Here is a 16,791-nt window from a genome sequence, read left to right on the forward strand (position 1 = left end):
ATTCTTCTGCCAGACATCCTCTTATGTTTGACCTTCCACAAATCCTTAGGTCATAGACAAAATGAAGCCAAGTTCTTTGCTATGATATAACAAAACTGAACTTTGCTCCAGTTCCCAATGAATTCCTCAATTCCATCTGAGACTTTGTCAGCATGGCCTTTACTATCTTTTATCAGCACTTTTCATCACAACCACTTAACCAAGTTCTAAGAAGTTCCTAAGCAACCAAGTTGCTTTTTTATCTTCTGAGCACTCCAGATTCCTCCAACCTCTGTCCATTACCTCTTTCCAAAGCTGCTTCTACATTTTCAGGTATCTTTATAGCAATGCTCCACTCTTCAATTTCAATTTTCTCAGTCTATTTTGTGTTGATGTAAAGAAATACCCAAGACTAGGAAATTTATTTATTTATTTAGCTCATAGTTCTGCTGTCTAGAAGGTTTAAGATTGGGCATCTGGTTTCCACTCCTGGCAAAGAAGAAGGGGAGCCAGTGTGTGCAGAGATCAGATGGTGAGAAAGGAATCAGAGAAAGAGAGGAGAGGACCTAGAGTCTTCTAACAAGCTCCTGTGGGAATGAAAATAGTGTGAGCTCACTCAAGTGATCCCAAGGGAAGGACTGAATCTATTAAGGAGGGATCCTTTCCCAGGACCCAAACACTTGCCATTAGGCTCCACCCCTAACATCGGGGATCAAATTCAACATGAGGTTTAGAGGAGACAAACATTCAAACTGTAACAAGCCTGAACTTCCAGCTTCCAGAACTGTAAAATAAATTTCTGTTGTTTAAGCCACTTAGTATTTTGTTATAGAATCCCTAAAAAACTAATACACTGTATGTAGCCATACATATAAAATTCTAGAAAATTCAAATGAATCCATATTGACATAAAGTATATCAGTTGTTGCAGAATTAGAGCAAGAATTGGTGCAGAATTGGAGCAAGAAAGATAGATTACAAAGAGGCATGAGAATATTTTTGCAGTGATGGAGATGTTTGATTCCTAGTCACTCTTTACATAGATATAAACTATATAAGACTTTTCTCTATTATTTCATTTTCTGTCTTCTCTTTATTGTTGTGATGGATTCATGGGTGTACACCTCAATGAACTGTTTAAAAGGAGGTTTGTGAGTGCAAAAGATATATTACAGTCTTAAAAAAAAATTGTACAGCTCATCATCATAATACAGATAGCTGGGAATATACCAGGTCTTTCAGACATAGATTTAATGAGCATGAATATATTTGAAGTTATTATATATGAGTTTATTATATGTTATGTATGAGAAGTTCTTTCTATTACTACTATCACCAATAATAATAATAGTAGTAGTAGTAGTAGTAATATGTTTATTACTAGTTTATTACTGATCTAAGTCAATCATAGGTAGTAATATTTAATCCTTAAGTGTTGCTAATGTTAGTATCCTTGTTTTACAAAAGGGTTAAAAGAGATTAAGTAATTTTCCCATAGTCACACTGCAAAGAGGAGATAGATCTGGGGTGCAGACCCAGGCTTAGCTCCCACTATGTGATCATGCTTCTCTACATTAATGTTTTTCATTCTATTAATAGATTTTCTTGTGCCATCTGTTGTTTTCTATATAACAGGACAAGTTTTAGCATTTGAATGACAAATTCCTAGTCACTCTTTACATAGATATAAAGACTTTTTTTTATTATTTCATTTTCTTTTGGTCTTCCCTTAATTCAGGTCATGTTCTAATTCATTCATTGTTTGATTAGAGATGGATATGAGTAGTTCATGTCATCTCAAACTATTCCTATTTTTGCTATATCTCCTTTTGTTATCCTGATAAAGAAATATCTTCATTGATTCTAGGATTCTGGAATTTTTATCTTTTCTCACAGGTCTCTGAGTGTCTCTTTATTGTTCAGTAGCTTCCAGTGTTTTAGATGAGAATTCTAGTGGTCCTCTGACTCTTTTTCTTCATTAGAAATATAGATGGTTCCAAAAAAAGTATACACATTTTAATTATTAAAAAAGTAAAAAACTATATTAAATTTGTAAACCTCAAGTTGTGTTTGATTTACAAGAGGGGCTCAACATGACTTGTATTCATCTTTTGTTGATGACTTGTTTTCATCTTTTGTTATTGGTATATATTGAGTATAACAATGTTAATACAGTTTTTTAAACTTTCTTAAAATGTAAAAATATCTTAAATATGTATTTTGGGGGTACCCACTGTGTATTTTTTCATTCCAAAATATTTAGTTTTTTTCTTACATTAAGGAATGTTATCAAGTGTGTTTCATTTCTATCAGTCTCACCCAGAACTCATAGAACCTTTTAACTGGTGTTCCTGTAGCTATAAGAAAGCTTGTTCGGTTAGGAATTGTTCTTCTATATATTTTAGCCTTTTTTTTTTTTTTTTTTTCTGGAGTGCTTACAATTTGTAGGGTTGGTCTCTTGGTTCTCTCTTGTAAGGCTTTCATCTTTTCTCTGATTATGTTTTTACTTCTTTGTATACGTTTTCTTTCTCTCTCTAGTTTTTATTTTTATTTTCTTCCTTCACTTGGTCTTATAGAGAACTAATTTAAGTTTCAAGGAAAACCTTTCTCCTTCAAATTATCTGGTAAAATTTGTAGTTTGTGTGATTTTAATTTTATGTGTCAACTTGAGTTGGTTAGATATTAATCTAATATAGACATTGCTGTGACGGTAATTTTTAGATATAAGTAACATTTAGATCAGTAGACTTTGAATTAAGCTGATTGGCCTCCCTTGTGTGGGTGGGCCTCATCCAATCAGTTGAAGTCATTGATAAGAAAAGACTGAAATCTTCCAAAGAAAGGAATTCTACCTCCAGACTGTTTTGGACTCAATACTGAAACATCTACTTATCCCTGGGTCTTCACCTTGCTGGCCTACCCTATACCAGGTGAAGGTTGAGGACGAACGTAAAAACTGGCTGTCTTATGTGGGGGCCACCAGTGGAATTTCATTGCTCCTAGGATTTGTCTCCAACTATTGCCATTCATTTTTTTGGGTTTTTTACCCTGGCTCCTGCTGCTCTGAGTTTGCAGGTTCCCAGATTTGTAGGGGAATGTCCCTTATTTGCTGCCTGGGAGAGCTCCTCCTCTGCTGTGTTCAGTTGTAAACTAGTAGATACTTGCCTTGGCCTAATTCTGCCTGTACCATATCTAACAGAAATTTTTCAAAGTGCCTGGATGCTAATGGCATCATTCTGTATTTATTAAAAGCTGATAAAAAATAAAGCCTCCTAATTCTGTATTTCCGAGGTCATGCCAATAGGGAAGTAAGAATTTTAACTGATGAGCTCAAATAACCCTTTTGAAAAGAAACATCTATGTCATCTTTTCTGTCGGTCTAAGAGCTATGTGGATTTACTTATATAAAATGCTTTCATGAAGTCTGCGTGTATTGCGTCTCCCACCTTTATCTACCAGATGTTTCTGTTTCTGTAATAGATGATGCAACATGCGTTCTTCTTGGAAAAGGCAAGGACTACATCAATGCTAGCTATATTAGAATAGCCAATTATGGAGAAGAATATTTTTATATTGCTTCCCAAGGACCATTACCAGGCACTGTAGATGACTTTTGGCAAATGGTTTTGGAAAATAATTCTAATGTTATTGCCATGATAACCAGAGAGATAGAAGGTGGAATTCCCAAATGTTACCATTACTGGCCCTCTTCTCTGAAGAAGCCTTTGGAACTGGAACACTTCCGTGTCTTCCTGGAGAACTACCAGATGCTTCAATCTTTCACCATTCGAAAGTTTCAAGTTGTGGATAAGTCTGTAAGTCTTTAAAAAAAAACAGTATTAGATGTATGTTTCACTACACAAGCAGATATATTAGAACTAGAAGTTAGGGGCAGGATAGAAAATAGATTGTGGATAATTTTGGGGGTTAACTTTTTACTTTTCACTGGTACCCAAAAACTAAGCCACCACTACTTCCCTTTCTGCTTAACCAGCCTCTGACTGGAGAAAATAAAAAATTGTAAAGGAGAGTTGGAGTTTGCAGTGAGCATTATCACAGAAGTTTTCTGATCCTGGGATGTAATTTGACTGTTCCTGCTGAGTATACAAGATACATTTTGAATTCCTAAGGTGTGCCAATCACTGAGACGGGCGCTATTGGTACCTACTGAGTAGCAGGGAGCTTGGTACACTCAGTGATACCTTAGTTACTGTGTTCATTGGTAATATTGAGATTGAAAAGGGTACTTTGGAGGTTCATGAGGAAGTACTGAGCTTAACTTGCAGTTTGGGGAAGATTTACTGGAGAAGGTGACATCTCATTTGAGAGTGACCCAAATGAGAAAGATGAAAGGAGAAAGTAGATGATCAAACATTTAGTAGCATGGAATGTATATGGGAAAATATAAGTATTAAGTGTTTCTGGATTGCACAAGTTCAGTGCCAGGGAGTAGTGAGAGATGAGGTTATGGAAAGTAAGCAAGGGCCAGCTAGAACATGAAATGTCATAGATTTCACCTAGGGAGCATGAACTTTATTATAATTGAGAGACACTGGGAGAATTTTGGTAAGATTGGCGTGATTAACTAGGACAGTTGGCATTGGCATGGAAAGCAGACACAGGTGTTTTGCAGATAAAACTATCTGGTAGAAATACGTGACTTATGACTTGTGACTTATAAGTAACAGAAGGAGGGTTGAAAATGATACTGTTCAATGTGGTAACCACATGTGGCTATTCAAGTTTAAATTTAAGTGATTTAAATGTGTATTAAATAACAAATTCAGTTTTTTACTTGCAGTAGCCACATTTCTAGGCTTGTTAGTCATGTGTTACCAGTGGCTACCATATTGAACAGTATCAATTTAGAACATTGGCATCATTGTAGAAAATTCTGTTGGGAAGCATTGGTCTAGAATAATTCATGGATTTCCTTGCTTCAATAGATTTGGAAACTAGAAAAGGGATGGTTTATAGGAGAAAGCGATGAAGTAGATGGCTCTAGTGGCCTGAATTAACATTCAGGTGATACCTGTGTTCAGCAGGAGTGAAGGACGTATAAGTTGAACAGGAAGCTTGAAGAGAGTGGTGAGGTTTGGAGTCATCACCAAAGAAATTGATTGGCTCACAGACAATGACCAAAAAAGAGAAACTGAGTGATGCTGAGTTTGGACCTATAACTTTACAAGAACAACAAAAAGTGCAACTATGTTATTGTTTTCTTTCCAGCAGCATAACTTATGGGAATCCCTGAACACAGGTCATGGGACTGACCCAGAGTGAAATGTTGTCTAGTACATGTCGCAAGATGAAAAGATCAAAGGAGTTGAGAGTTTGGTGAAGAGAATGATTCAGATAATTACATTCCATTCAGATGGAATTAGGAGGTCAGTCAGCTAGGGGTAAGTGGAGGATGCAAAGGGATGGAGAGCTCCATTTGGTCACATTATTGTTTTGAGGTACAAATGAGGTGGTAGCATAAGAGCTTCTGGTACTAAATTGATAATTGGAGCTGTAGAACTGGGAAACTTTTGATACTAGACATTATAGATGGTGGTAAGTCCAAGGAGTGGTCATCACTATGGGAGCAAGAGGAAAGGAAGTGATCTCCCCTGCAAGAGAGAAATAAAAATGTCATGACGTTAGTGTCTGTGGCTGATGAGACCCTGAATTTGCTGTGATGCCAGAGTGTGTGGTAGAGAAAAGGCGAGGATCTTCAGTGAATGTGGAGGCTTGACCAGAAGGGTTAGCCACTGGCTTATGGTGATAAGAAGATGAAGCTAAGAGGTATGAAACTCACAAGGAAGAGGGGTTAATATACAGGAAGAGGAATAATGAGGCAGCAGCAAGGACTGTCGTAAGTGCTTCTTCCACTTTCCTGAGATAGAAGATAGACAAAGTCTTAATTCTTAGAGCACACACAGCTCTAAGTGGGGAAGGAAGACGCTAAATGAATCAGGTCCAAATGGCGTCTATGCTGAAGGACATAGGGCTGGTGGGAGGCACAGAGCAATGGCCTGTTTAAAGGTCAACCTGCAGAGCCTTGGCCTTGGGGGAGAGGCCCACAAACTTCAGAACCATGGGGTTCATGTTTGAAGAGTCTGCATGAGATGTTCCATCTTTAGGGAAATAGTTGAAGTCTACCTTTGTGCAGATTGGAAATGGTCAATGGTGACAAAAGAAATTTTGCCCCTGAAATATGTGATATGGTGACAGCAATCCTCAACTTAGTGCTTTTACGAGGTTTTCAGGTATTGTTTCCCTCAGGTAGTAATGATTCAAATGAGTTTTTTGTCTGATATTAAGTTTGGGAGGTTTTAAATATAATCCCTCCTTCCCACTGCCATTTACGGATCCATCATTTCTGCCACTGTAGAACGCTATGTAATACAGAAATCATCAGTAAACTAAGAGATTTGGTGTTTTCTAGCTTTATGATCCAGGTATAAAATTGAATTACATTAATCAGTAGAGGGTTAGAGTTCTCCAGAGAAACATAACGTATGTATAATAAATAGGTTTATTGATTGTAAGGAAGTAACTGTGGAAGGTTGGCAAATATGCAGGGTGAAGCAGTAGACGGGAGACCTAGGAAAGAATTACAGTTTGAGTCCAAAAGCAATCTGATGACAGAATTCCTTCTTGCTTGTGGGAGGTTGGTCTTTGTTCTGTTGAAGGCCTTCAACTGATTAGATCAGGCCAACCCCCATTATGGGGAGTAATCTGCTTTAATCAAAGTATGCTGGTTTAAATGTTAATCTCATCCAAAAAATACCATCACAAAGATGTTTAGATTGATGTTTGATCAAATATCTGGGTATTATGGCCCAGTCAGCTGACACATAAGATTAACTATCATAAATTTCTGTAGATACTTTGAATTGGAAGAGGGCTGTGTACACCAGAATCTTTATTTAGGAAATGTAGGGAAAAGAGATTCATGAGAGAGAAGCAGAAGGGAGTCATAAACTAATTCTGAGAGTTCTCCCATATGCATCCCAAGTGAGCCAGGACGAAGGCCTCACACTGAGGAAAGGGTGCTGATCCCTTTGGATAGGATATGGATAACTCAAAATGCCTTATTGGTCAACCCTGAGGAGAGTTTCATGATTTCACTTCAAGGGACTCAGCATAAGCAGGGGCCACAGTCTTCTCTCATGTCATTAACTACTCTGTGCTGCCTGCCAGAGAGGTTGGTGCCTCCCAGGTCAGGCACCAACTATTTTAATAAAATTTAGTATATAATATTTAATTTCAGATAAGTTACCTTTTGGTCTTATTCCTAAAATATCAGCCCATCTTTTATTCTCAGTATTTTGAAATCTTGGCTTTCCTGCAGCCTACAGTACAGAAGAAAGATGGTAGATTAGGATTTAGGAGGTTTATATTATAGTTTCAGCTCTAAAGACAGGAGTCTTTTGACCTAGCATACACCTTAATCCCTCTCATCCTTACCTTTTGATTTGTAAAATGGAGATAAATAGTGCCTATTACATGGGATTGACGTGAGGATTAGATGTGGTGATTCATGAGAAGCCCCTAGCAGAGTACCTGGAGTATATCAAGTGCTTAATCTGTGTTATCTGTTAGTGTTCTTATTTTTGTTATTGTTACTGTGGTTTCTTTTATAAAATGGAGAAAACTATTCCTTATAACTTTCAGAATTCTTAAAAACACCATAATGAGCTTTGAATACTCTTTGAAAGCTCTACATGATACCAATATCATATAGCTATTATTATTATCATTATAATTATTGGTATATTAAAAATCAAAAGATGATCTCTAATAGAAGGGTAGAATATAAATGTCTTAATACAATAACTAAGAAAATGCCGTGAAGGCTATGTTAACCAGTTTGATGAAAATATTTCAAATTGTATATAAAACCAGCACATTGTACCCCATGATTGCATTAATGTACACAGCTATAATTCAATAAAAAAAAGAAAGAAATTGATAAATTATCTCTTCCTTGGTCTCTCTCTCTAACAGAAAGGAATTAGTCACTTTGTAATACACTTGCAGTTCACCAAGTGGCCAGACCATGGCACTCCTGCCTCAGCAGATAACTTCATAAAATACGTTCGTTATGCCAGGAAGAGTCACCTTACGGGACCCATGGTAGTTCACTGCAGTGCTGGCGTAGGCCGGACAGGAGTGTTCCTATGTGTGGATGTCGTGTTCTGTGCCATCGAAAAGAACTACTCAGTAAGTGTATGAATCAAGATGATAAACCAATGGTGCTGACAAACACACTACTTGTAACAGCCTGATGATAGTGGAAGACTAATATTAGATATTCAAATGCAACTTAGTAAATTCAAAGTACATGTGCTTTGGATACCTGGTTCTCACTCAGCTCCCTGCAGGTTCCTGGGGTTGGTTGTGAGGATTAAAGCACGTAATGTAAATAAATGGCTTAGAACATACTACATATACAGTAAATGTGGGTGCATTTTCCTTTTCCTTCCTCCCATCCCCCACATTTTTAGAACCTTGGTAGAGAACATTGGTGAAGTGTGCCTAATTTTAGTGAGTATAAATAGCATGAACATGAGCATGTTACAAAAAATATATACTTCAGAGTTAATGAGAGGTCTCTGGGTTTGACTGCCAGTTTGGCCCCATGCTTTAGATTTTAATGACTTTGTGTAAATTGTTCATCCTGTCTCAAACCCAGTTTTCATATGTAGAATGAGGATAATAACATTGTTTGGTATGAGTTGATCATAAATAATCCTTTACTGTTTTCCAAAATTTGGAACCAGATAAGAGATAAGATACAGAGATCAGATGATTTTCTGTATTATTATCTTTTGATTTCTCAAGTTTTATTTATTAGAATAGGTGATATTTGTGTTCTTTTTCCCTTTTGTTTTTGGATGACCTGTAATAATTGTGTATATTTATGGGGGACAGAATGATATTTCAATATGTGTATACTATGTGTAATAATAAAATCATCATAATTAACAGATCTTTCATCTCAAACATTTATCATTTTTTGGCATTGGAAACATTCAATGTCCTCTTTCTACCTTTTTGAAAATGTACAATAAATTGTGCTTAACCTGATTCCTGCTGCCACAGAACACTAGAACTCATCTCCCCTGTCCAGCTGTAATTTTGTATCAGTTAATCAGCTTCTCTCTATTCTTCCCTCTTTCCTACTCTTCTCAACCTCTAATAGGCACAATTCTACTCTCTATTTCCAAGAACTCAATTATTTTTAAGCACCCACATATGAATGAGAACTATGATATTTATCTTTATACACCTATCTTATTTCTTTTAACATAATGCTCTCCAGCTCATCCATATTGCCATGAACGACAGTATGTCATAAGACTGAATAGTATCCCATGGTGAATACAAACCACATTTTCTTTATTCATCTGTTGATGGAGATTTAGATTGATTCCACATCTTAGTTGTTGTGAACAGTGCTGCAATAAACATGAGGGTTCAGGCATCCCTTTGATATATTGATTTCCTTTGCTTTGGATAAATACCCATTGGGATGGGTGGCATTGCTGGATAACATAGTTTATTTTTACCTTTTATGGAAACCTCCATGGTGTTTTCCATAATGGCCATACTGATTTACATTTCTACCAACAGTGTCTTAAGAGCTCCCTTTTACAGCAGCCTTGTGAACATTTGTCTTTTTTTTTTCTTTTGTCTTTTTTTATTGTAGCCATTAAAATTGGGGTAAGATTAAAAATGGTGGTTGTGAGGATTAAAGCACATAATGTAAATAAATGGCTTAGGACATACTAGATATACAGTAAATATGGGTGCATTTATGCACCACATCTCATTGTGGTTCTGATTTGTAATGTTAACCATACTTTTATATATTTCTTGGCCATTTGTAAGACTTATCTTGAGAAATGTGTATGAGATCTGAGAAGAAAGTTCCTCAACTTGCCATGATATGCCTATGTTGGTAGCACTGTACAGACAACTTGGTATGGTTTCATAACCTCTGCATATCAGTGTCTCACAGTTATGTTTGTGTTGACATGTGGCAGTGTTTTGCTCAGTGGCATTCATTATTGTTGTTGAGTGTTTTTGTGTGCCATAGTGAGAATTGTCGCAGCTTGAACTACAGTGACAGATATTGTAAATTTCTTGCTAACCTTGGTGACAGTAGAAGTGAAATCAGGGACATGTTAGTGGGGATAATGCCATGAAGAAAACAGCAGTGTGAAAATGGACTAAACATTTTTCTGAGGGGAGAGAAAGCATCACTGATGAACAGAGGTCAGGTAAACACCCTCCCTACTTAATCTGGCACCCAATGACTTTTTTCTTTACCCAAACATAAAGGAAATATTGAAAGGAAGATATTTTGATGACATTCAGGACATCAAGGGTAATATGATGACAGCTTTGATGGTTTTTCCAGAGAGTAACCAAAATTGCTTTGAAGGCTTGGACTAGGCACTTGTGTTTGTGCATAGCTTCCCAAGAGGAGTACTTTGGAGGTAACCCTGGTGATACTGAGCAATGAGATATGTAGCACTTTTTCTAGGGTAAGTTCACAAACTTAATTGTCAGACCTCATATTTAGAACCTCTGGCATTTATTTATTTATTTATTGCTGTTGAGCTGTGTGAGTTGTTTTTATATTCTAAATATTAATCTCTTGTTGGAGGAATAGTTTGCAAATACTTTCTCCTATCATGAATTGTCTTTTCATTTTGTTGTGTATTTTCTTTGCTGTGCAGAAGTCTGTAATTTCATGTAGTGTCTTTGTCTATCATTGTTTTTGTTTACAATTTTTTTTGAAGTCTTTGCCATAAAGTCATTGCCTAAATCAGAGATTTTCAATTGGTATACCACAGCACACTGGTATGCAACAAGAGGATCCTAGGTGTGCCGTGAAAACTTTCAAAGATCATTAATTAAATTATTTTTGAAAAAGTTCAAAGCACATAAATTATATTCTATATTTTACTCTTTTGATCAACATAATTTAAGTGTGTCGTAGAAGTTTAACTATAGGTTCCAAGTGTGCTGTGAGATAAAAAAAGGTTGAAAAATACTGGCCTAGACCAATGTACTAAAGAATTTCCCCTGTGTACAACTACCCCTTCTAGTAGTTTGTATAGTTTGTAGTTTTATGTTTAAGTCTTTAATCCATTTTGAGTTGGTTTTCATAAATGGTAATAGGTCCAGTTTGGATATCCATGTGGATATCCAGTTTTCCCAGCATCATTTTTTGAAGAGGGTATTCTTTCTTCAATGCATGTTCATGGTGCCTTTGTCAAAAACCAGTTGGCTGTACCTGAGTGAACTTTTTACTATGGGTATTAGTTATAAACTTATATTAAATAACCATAGTTTAGGGAATGTGACCTTAGATCCATGGCCAAAAGGCTTACTTATTGAACCATTTGCTGTAGAAGTGATGAGGTGAAGATGTCTGTTTACTCAGATAAGACTCTGGGTGGGGGAAAACTGGTTCTTATGACCACAAGGAATGTGAAAATCCAACCTCAGTCACGAGAAAACAGAAGCTACATTACAGATTCCCTAGCAAGCATGTTCTGCAGAGTTATGTTCTTGTCAGAACAAGTGTGAAATATCTGTCCCCTTGCCTTTACGGTCTCATCTTAACAGTGGCAGCAAAATGGCGGCTGTGATTCTAGCACTCCCACCCTCATACTCCCTGTATCACGTAGGGCATAGAAAAAATAGTCTCTTCCAGTTACTCCTTAGAGCAGTGGTTCTCAACCTTCCTAATGCCTTGAACCTTTAATACAGTTCCTGTGGGTCATGACCCACAGGTTGAGAACTGCTACCTTAGAGGAAAGAGAAATTTTCTCTTTTGTAAAAGCTCAAGTCAGTATCTCCTAGCATTTCACATTCCGATCGAGTTTTAGCTTCTTCCCTGACAGAATCACTGTGGGAGATGCTGGTACATTTAGAACAGTAAGGACTACTGCAAGCCATATGGTAGAAAATAAGAGAGGAATGATTTTCCAAAGCAAACTGAGTATCAGTACAAAGAATAAATTAAATCTAGGTGGCCACAAAATGATAAATGTCCTCAGAAGATGCTGAAAATGTAAGGAGTATGAATCTGATGTTACCTTATTTCTATAATACTGTTTTATCCTCTTAGAAGAAAATGTATTAGCATACTGTTCCTTCAGTTTATATATTACCCATTATAATTTCTTACATTATTTATTTATAGTCATATTTATTTTATATCCCTTATAGAAATTATAAAAACTTTAAAGGTTATATTTCATTCATTCTAAGGAGTACTATTTCTTCTCACATTATAGATCATTTAAACTTAAAACGTGTCTTATAATAAGTCCACATCATCTTATAATCTGTTCATTTGACACTGTTTTTTTTTAAACTGGTAAAATAATAGTGTATCTTAGAATTAAGCATGCTTAACTTTCTATACAACCCCAATCAACTTAAATGTTCTTACTGATGCCTTCTCCACCTTCAGAAATTTTGTTTACATAGCATGTTTATCTGCTAAGATAAGAGTATAGAAATTGAGAGTAAATATTTTGAAACTTTCAAAGCAGCTTTATATGTTGCTGTGGCATCCCAGAGCATGGTAAGCAGGGTTTTGTGTGTTATGGAACTCATTGGGGCCTCATTGAGATGAGCTAAGTATCAGTGATGTGAAGATAGACCAGCTATGACCCGTGACATTTCTCAATTGTAACTCTAAATATCTGAAAGACAGAGAATTTTTAACCCCTTATTTTTTTATGAATTGTGATTTTTATATTCACATTAATTAATTAATTAATTAATTTTTTTTTTTTTTTTTAGATAATCTCACTCTTGTTACCCTCGGTACACTGCTGTGGCATCATAGGCTTACAACAACCTCAAATTCTTGGGCTCAAATGATCCTCTTGCCTCAGTCTCCCCAGTACCTGGGACTACAGGCACTTGCCATGATGCCTGGCTAGTTTTTCTATTTTTAGATAGGGTTTTGCTTTTACTCAGGCTGGTCTCAAACTCCAGAGGTCAGGCGATCCACTGCCTCTGCCTCCCAGAATGCTAGGATTACAGGCATGAGCCACCACATCTGGCCCACTTTAATTTTTAATTAAAAATTAAAATATCCTTAAAATGTTGGGAGCAAACTAGTTCTTATCTTAGAAAAACACCACGAGTTTGCTATAGAGTTTAAACATTCTCAACATTACTTTTCCCTTCATTAACCATTTTCAGCATGCAATAATGATTGTTAATTTACAGCAACCATATTATCACATATTAAAGAATGTAATCCAAAATTTAATACATTACCCTATGTAATTAATAACGTGTACTGTGTCATTAAGCACGTGGTTTAGTCTATCTGGCTTTTTGCAGCAAGACTTTTTTGATGAAGTAGTGTTTTGATTTGACATAAATTCCTTAATCTGGGTATCTACCTTATTTGTATTTTTACATAGTTTAGAACTAGTTGTGTTTGTCAGTAATTAAGCTGAAATAAGGAAACTGTTTTATCACATTATCTTCATACCACACATATCTTGAAGGAATTACTATGCTAGCAATATCTATGCATTGATTAAATTGCAACATTTAATCTTTTTCTACCTTTATTTGTTCCATAAATTGTTACTAATGCCTGTCATTAGCCAGTTTCAAAATTCATCACTTGTGGTAGCCTTAGAAAGTGGTAACATTCTTTTTTGCCACATACTTACCAAAATTACTAAGAAAATTTTTAGTCCATTTTTTTACCATTACCTTGGCAATTGTATTGAGTTTTTTTAATTTTAGTAGTTCAAAGTACTTTTTAAATAAGTCTGAAGAACATTAATGTTACTTGTGAAATATTGAACGTCAGCTTTTTTAGCTTTGTTGAAAAATGAGTGCTTATAGCAGCATTATTTAATGTTGCAATTTATTTTATATTTTAAATTGATACGTAACAGATGTACATGCTTACAGGGTACATACCGTATTTTGCTTTATTCATATAATGAGTAAAGATAAAGTCAGGACAATTGGGATATCCATTTTACATGCTTAGAAGATTTTATTTATTCTCTTTTAGCTATTTTTAAATGTACAATAGATTATTTTTAACTGTAGTCACCCTGTTAACCTGTCAAATGCCAGATCTTACTTCTTCTAACTGTATATTGGGTCCATTAATCAATCTCTCTTCATCTCACCACCCCTCCTGGCCTCTGATGACTACATATCTACTCTCTATCTTTGTGGGATCTACTATTATAGCTCTAAAATATGAGTGAGAATGTGCAATAGTTGTCTTTCTGTGCTTGATTTACTTCACTTAACATAATGACCTCCACTTACATCCGTGTTGTTGCAAATGACAGGATTTCACTCTTTTTATGGCTGAATATATTCCATTGTGTATATACACAACATGTGCTTTATTCATTCATCCATTGAAGGGCACTTAAGTTGATTCTGTTTATTGGCTGTTACGAAAAATGCTACAATAAATGTGAGAGTGCAGATATCTCTTGTATATAATGACTTCCCTTCTTTTGGATATATACCCAGTAATGGAATCGCTGGATCACATGAGAGGTTCTATTTTATTTTATTATTATTATTATTTGAGACAGAGTCTCACTGTGTTGCCCTCAGTAGAGTGCTGTAGTGTCACAGCTCACAGCAACCTCAAACTCTTGGGGATAAGCAATTCTCTTGCCTCAGCTTCCAAAGTAGCTGGGACTACAGGCACCTGCCAAAACACCCGGCTATTGGAGAACACTTAGAGATCTAAAAATAGACCTGCCATTCGATCCTATAATTCCTTTACTAGATATAATACCCAGAAGACCAAAAATCACAATATAACAAAGACATCTGTACCAGAATGTTTACTGCAGCCCAATTCATAATTGCTAAGTCATGGAAGAAGCCCAAGTGCCCATCGACCCACGAATGGATTAACAAATTGTGGTACATGTATACCATGGAATATTATGCAGCCTTAAAGAAAGATGGAGACTTTACCTCTTTCATGTTTACATGGATAGAGCTGAAACATATTCTTCTTAGCAAAGTATCTCAAGAATGGAAGAAAAAGTATCCAATGTACTCAGCCCTACTATGAAGCTAATTTATAGCTTTCATATGAAGGCTATAACCCAACTATAGCACAAAAATATGGGGAAAAGGGCCAAGGGAGGGAAGGGGAGGAAGGATGTTGGGATGGAGGAAGGGTAATTGGTGGGCCCACACCTATGGTGCATCTTAGAATGGGTACAGGTGAAACTTACTAAATGCAGAATACAAATGTCTACATGCAATAACTAAGAAAATACCATGAAGGCTATATTAAACAGTTTGATGAAAATATTTCAGATTGCATATGAAACGAGCACATTTTACCCCTTGATTGCACTAATATACACAGCTATGATTTTAGAATAATAATAATAAAAAAATAAAAATAAAATAAAATTTAAAAAAAACAGCTATTTTTTTGGTTGCAGTTATCATTGTTGTTTAGCAGGCCCTGGCCAGGCTTAAACCCACCAGCCTCAGTGTATGTGGCTGGCCCCCTACTCACTGAGCTATGTGCCCCGAGCCTTTAAGTTTTTTGAACAATCTTCGTACTGTTCTAAATAGTGGCTGTGCTAATTTATATTCTCATCTACAATGTATCAGGGTTTACCTTTCTCTACATTTTCACCCACATCCAATATTCCTTGTCTTTTTGATAAAAGGAGTTTTAACTGGACTAAGATGATATCTCATTGTGGTTTTGATTTGTACTTCTCTGGTGATTAGTGATGTTCAGCATATTTTTCATATGCTTTTGGCCCATTTCTATGTGCTTTTCTGAGAAATGTCTGTTCAGATTATTTGACCATTTTTTAATTGCATGTTTTTTCTTAGTTGTTCCATCTCCTTTTATATGCTGGTTATTAATCCCTTATCAAATGGATAATTTACAGGAGTTTTCTCCCATTCACTTTTTGATTGTTTTCTTTGCTATGCAGAAGCTTTATAGCTTCTGCTAAAAATGATAATAACTTATCCATTTTTTTCATTGATTGCTTGTGCTTTTGAAGGCAAGTTTCAGGTCTTAGATTTAAGTCTTTAGACCATTTTGTTTGATTTTTGTATGGGGTGGGAGAGAGGGGTCTGGTTTCATTCTTCTGCATATGGTTATCCAATTTTTCCAGCACCATTTATTGAGGAGACTGACCTTTCCTTGTTTTATTTCTTTGCATCTTTGTCAAAAATGAGCTGGCTGTAAATGCATGGATGTATATATTGGTTCTCTGTTCTGTTCCACTAGTCTATGTGTCTGTTTTTATGACAGTACCATAATTTTATTACTATAATTTTGTAATAGATTTTGATGTCAGATAAGGTGATACTTTATCTTTGTTCTTTTTGCTCAGGATTGCTTTGGATATTTGTGGTTTCATATAAACTTTAGGGTTATATTTCCACTTCTGTGATGAATACCATTGGTATTTTGACAGGGATTGCATTGAATCTGTAAATCATCCTGGGTAGTATTGGCATTTTAATAATAGTACTTTCCAATCCATGAGCATTGAAAATCTTGCCATTTTGGTGTCCTCTTCAATTTCTTTCATCAGTGTTTTACAGTTTTACTATATAGATCTTTCACTTTTTAGTTAATTTCTAGAAATGTTATGTTTTTCTTTATAGCTATTATACATGGGATTGCTTTCTTGATTTCTTTTTTGTATTGTTGATGTTGGTGTATATAAATGCTACTGATTTGGGGGGTTCTTTTGGTATATATCCTATAACTTTCCAAGAGTTTTATCGTGGAGTATT

At 35.7% G+C, this 16,791-nt stretch overlaps 1 protein-coding gene across 1 annotated transcript in view; it reads left to right on the forward strand.

Moving 5' to 3' along the window:
* PTPN20 (protein tyrosine phosphatase non-receptor type 20) overlaps nt 1–16,791 on the forward strand; it is a 97,024-nt gene that overhangs the window by 64,764 nt on the left and 15,469 nt on the right. Inside the window, exons 5-6 of the mRNA XM_053584838.1 lie at nt 3,460–3,794; nt 7,975–8,190. Of these exons, the coding sequence (XP_053440813.1) occupies nt 3,460–3,794; nt 7,975–8,190 (551 nt within the window). The remainder of the gene's footprint in view (nt 1–3,459; nt 3,795–7,974; nt 8,191–16,791) is intronic.

Source organism: Nycticebus coucang, chromosome 3, assembly GCF_027406575.1.
Source record: "Nycticebus coucang isolate mNycCou1 chromosome 3, mNycCou1.pri, whole genome shotgun sequence".
In the NCBI taxonomy this organism is placed as follows: Eukaryota; Metazoa; Chordata; class Mammalia; order Primates; family Lorisidae; genus Nycticebus; species Nycticebus coucang.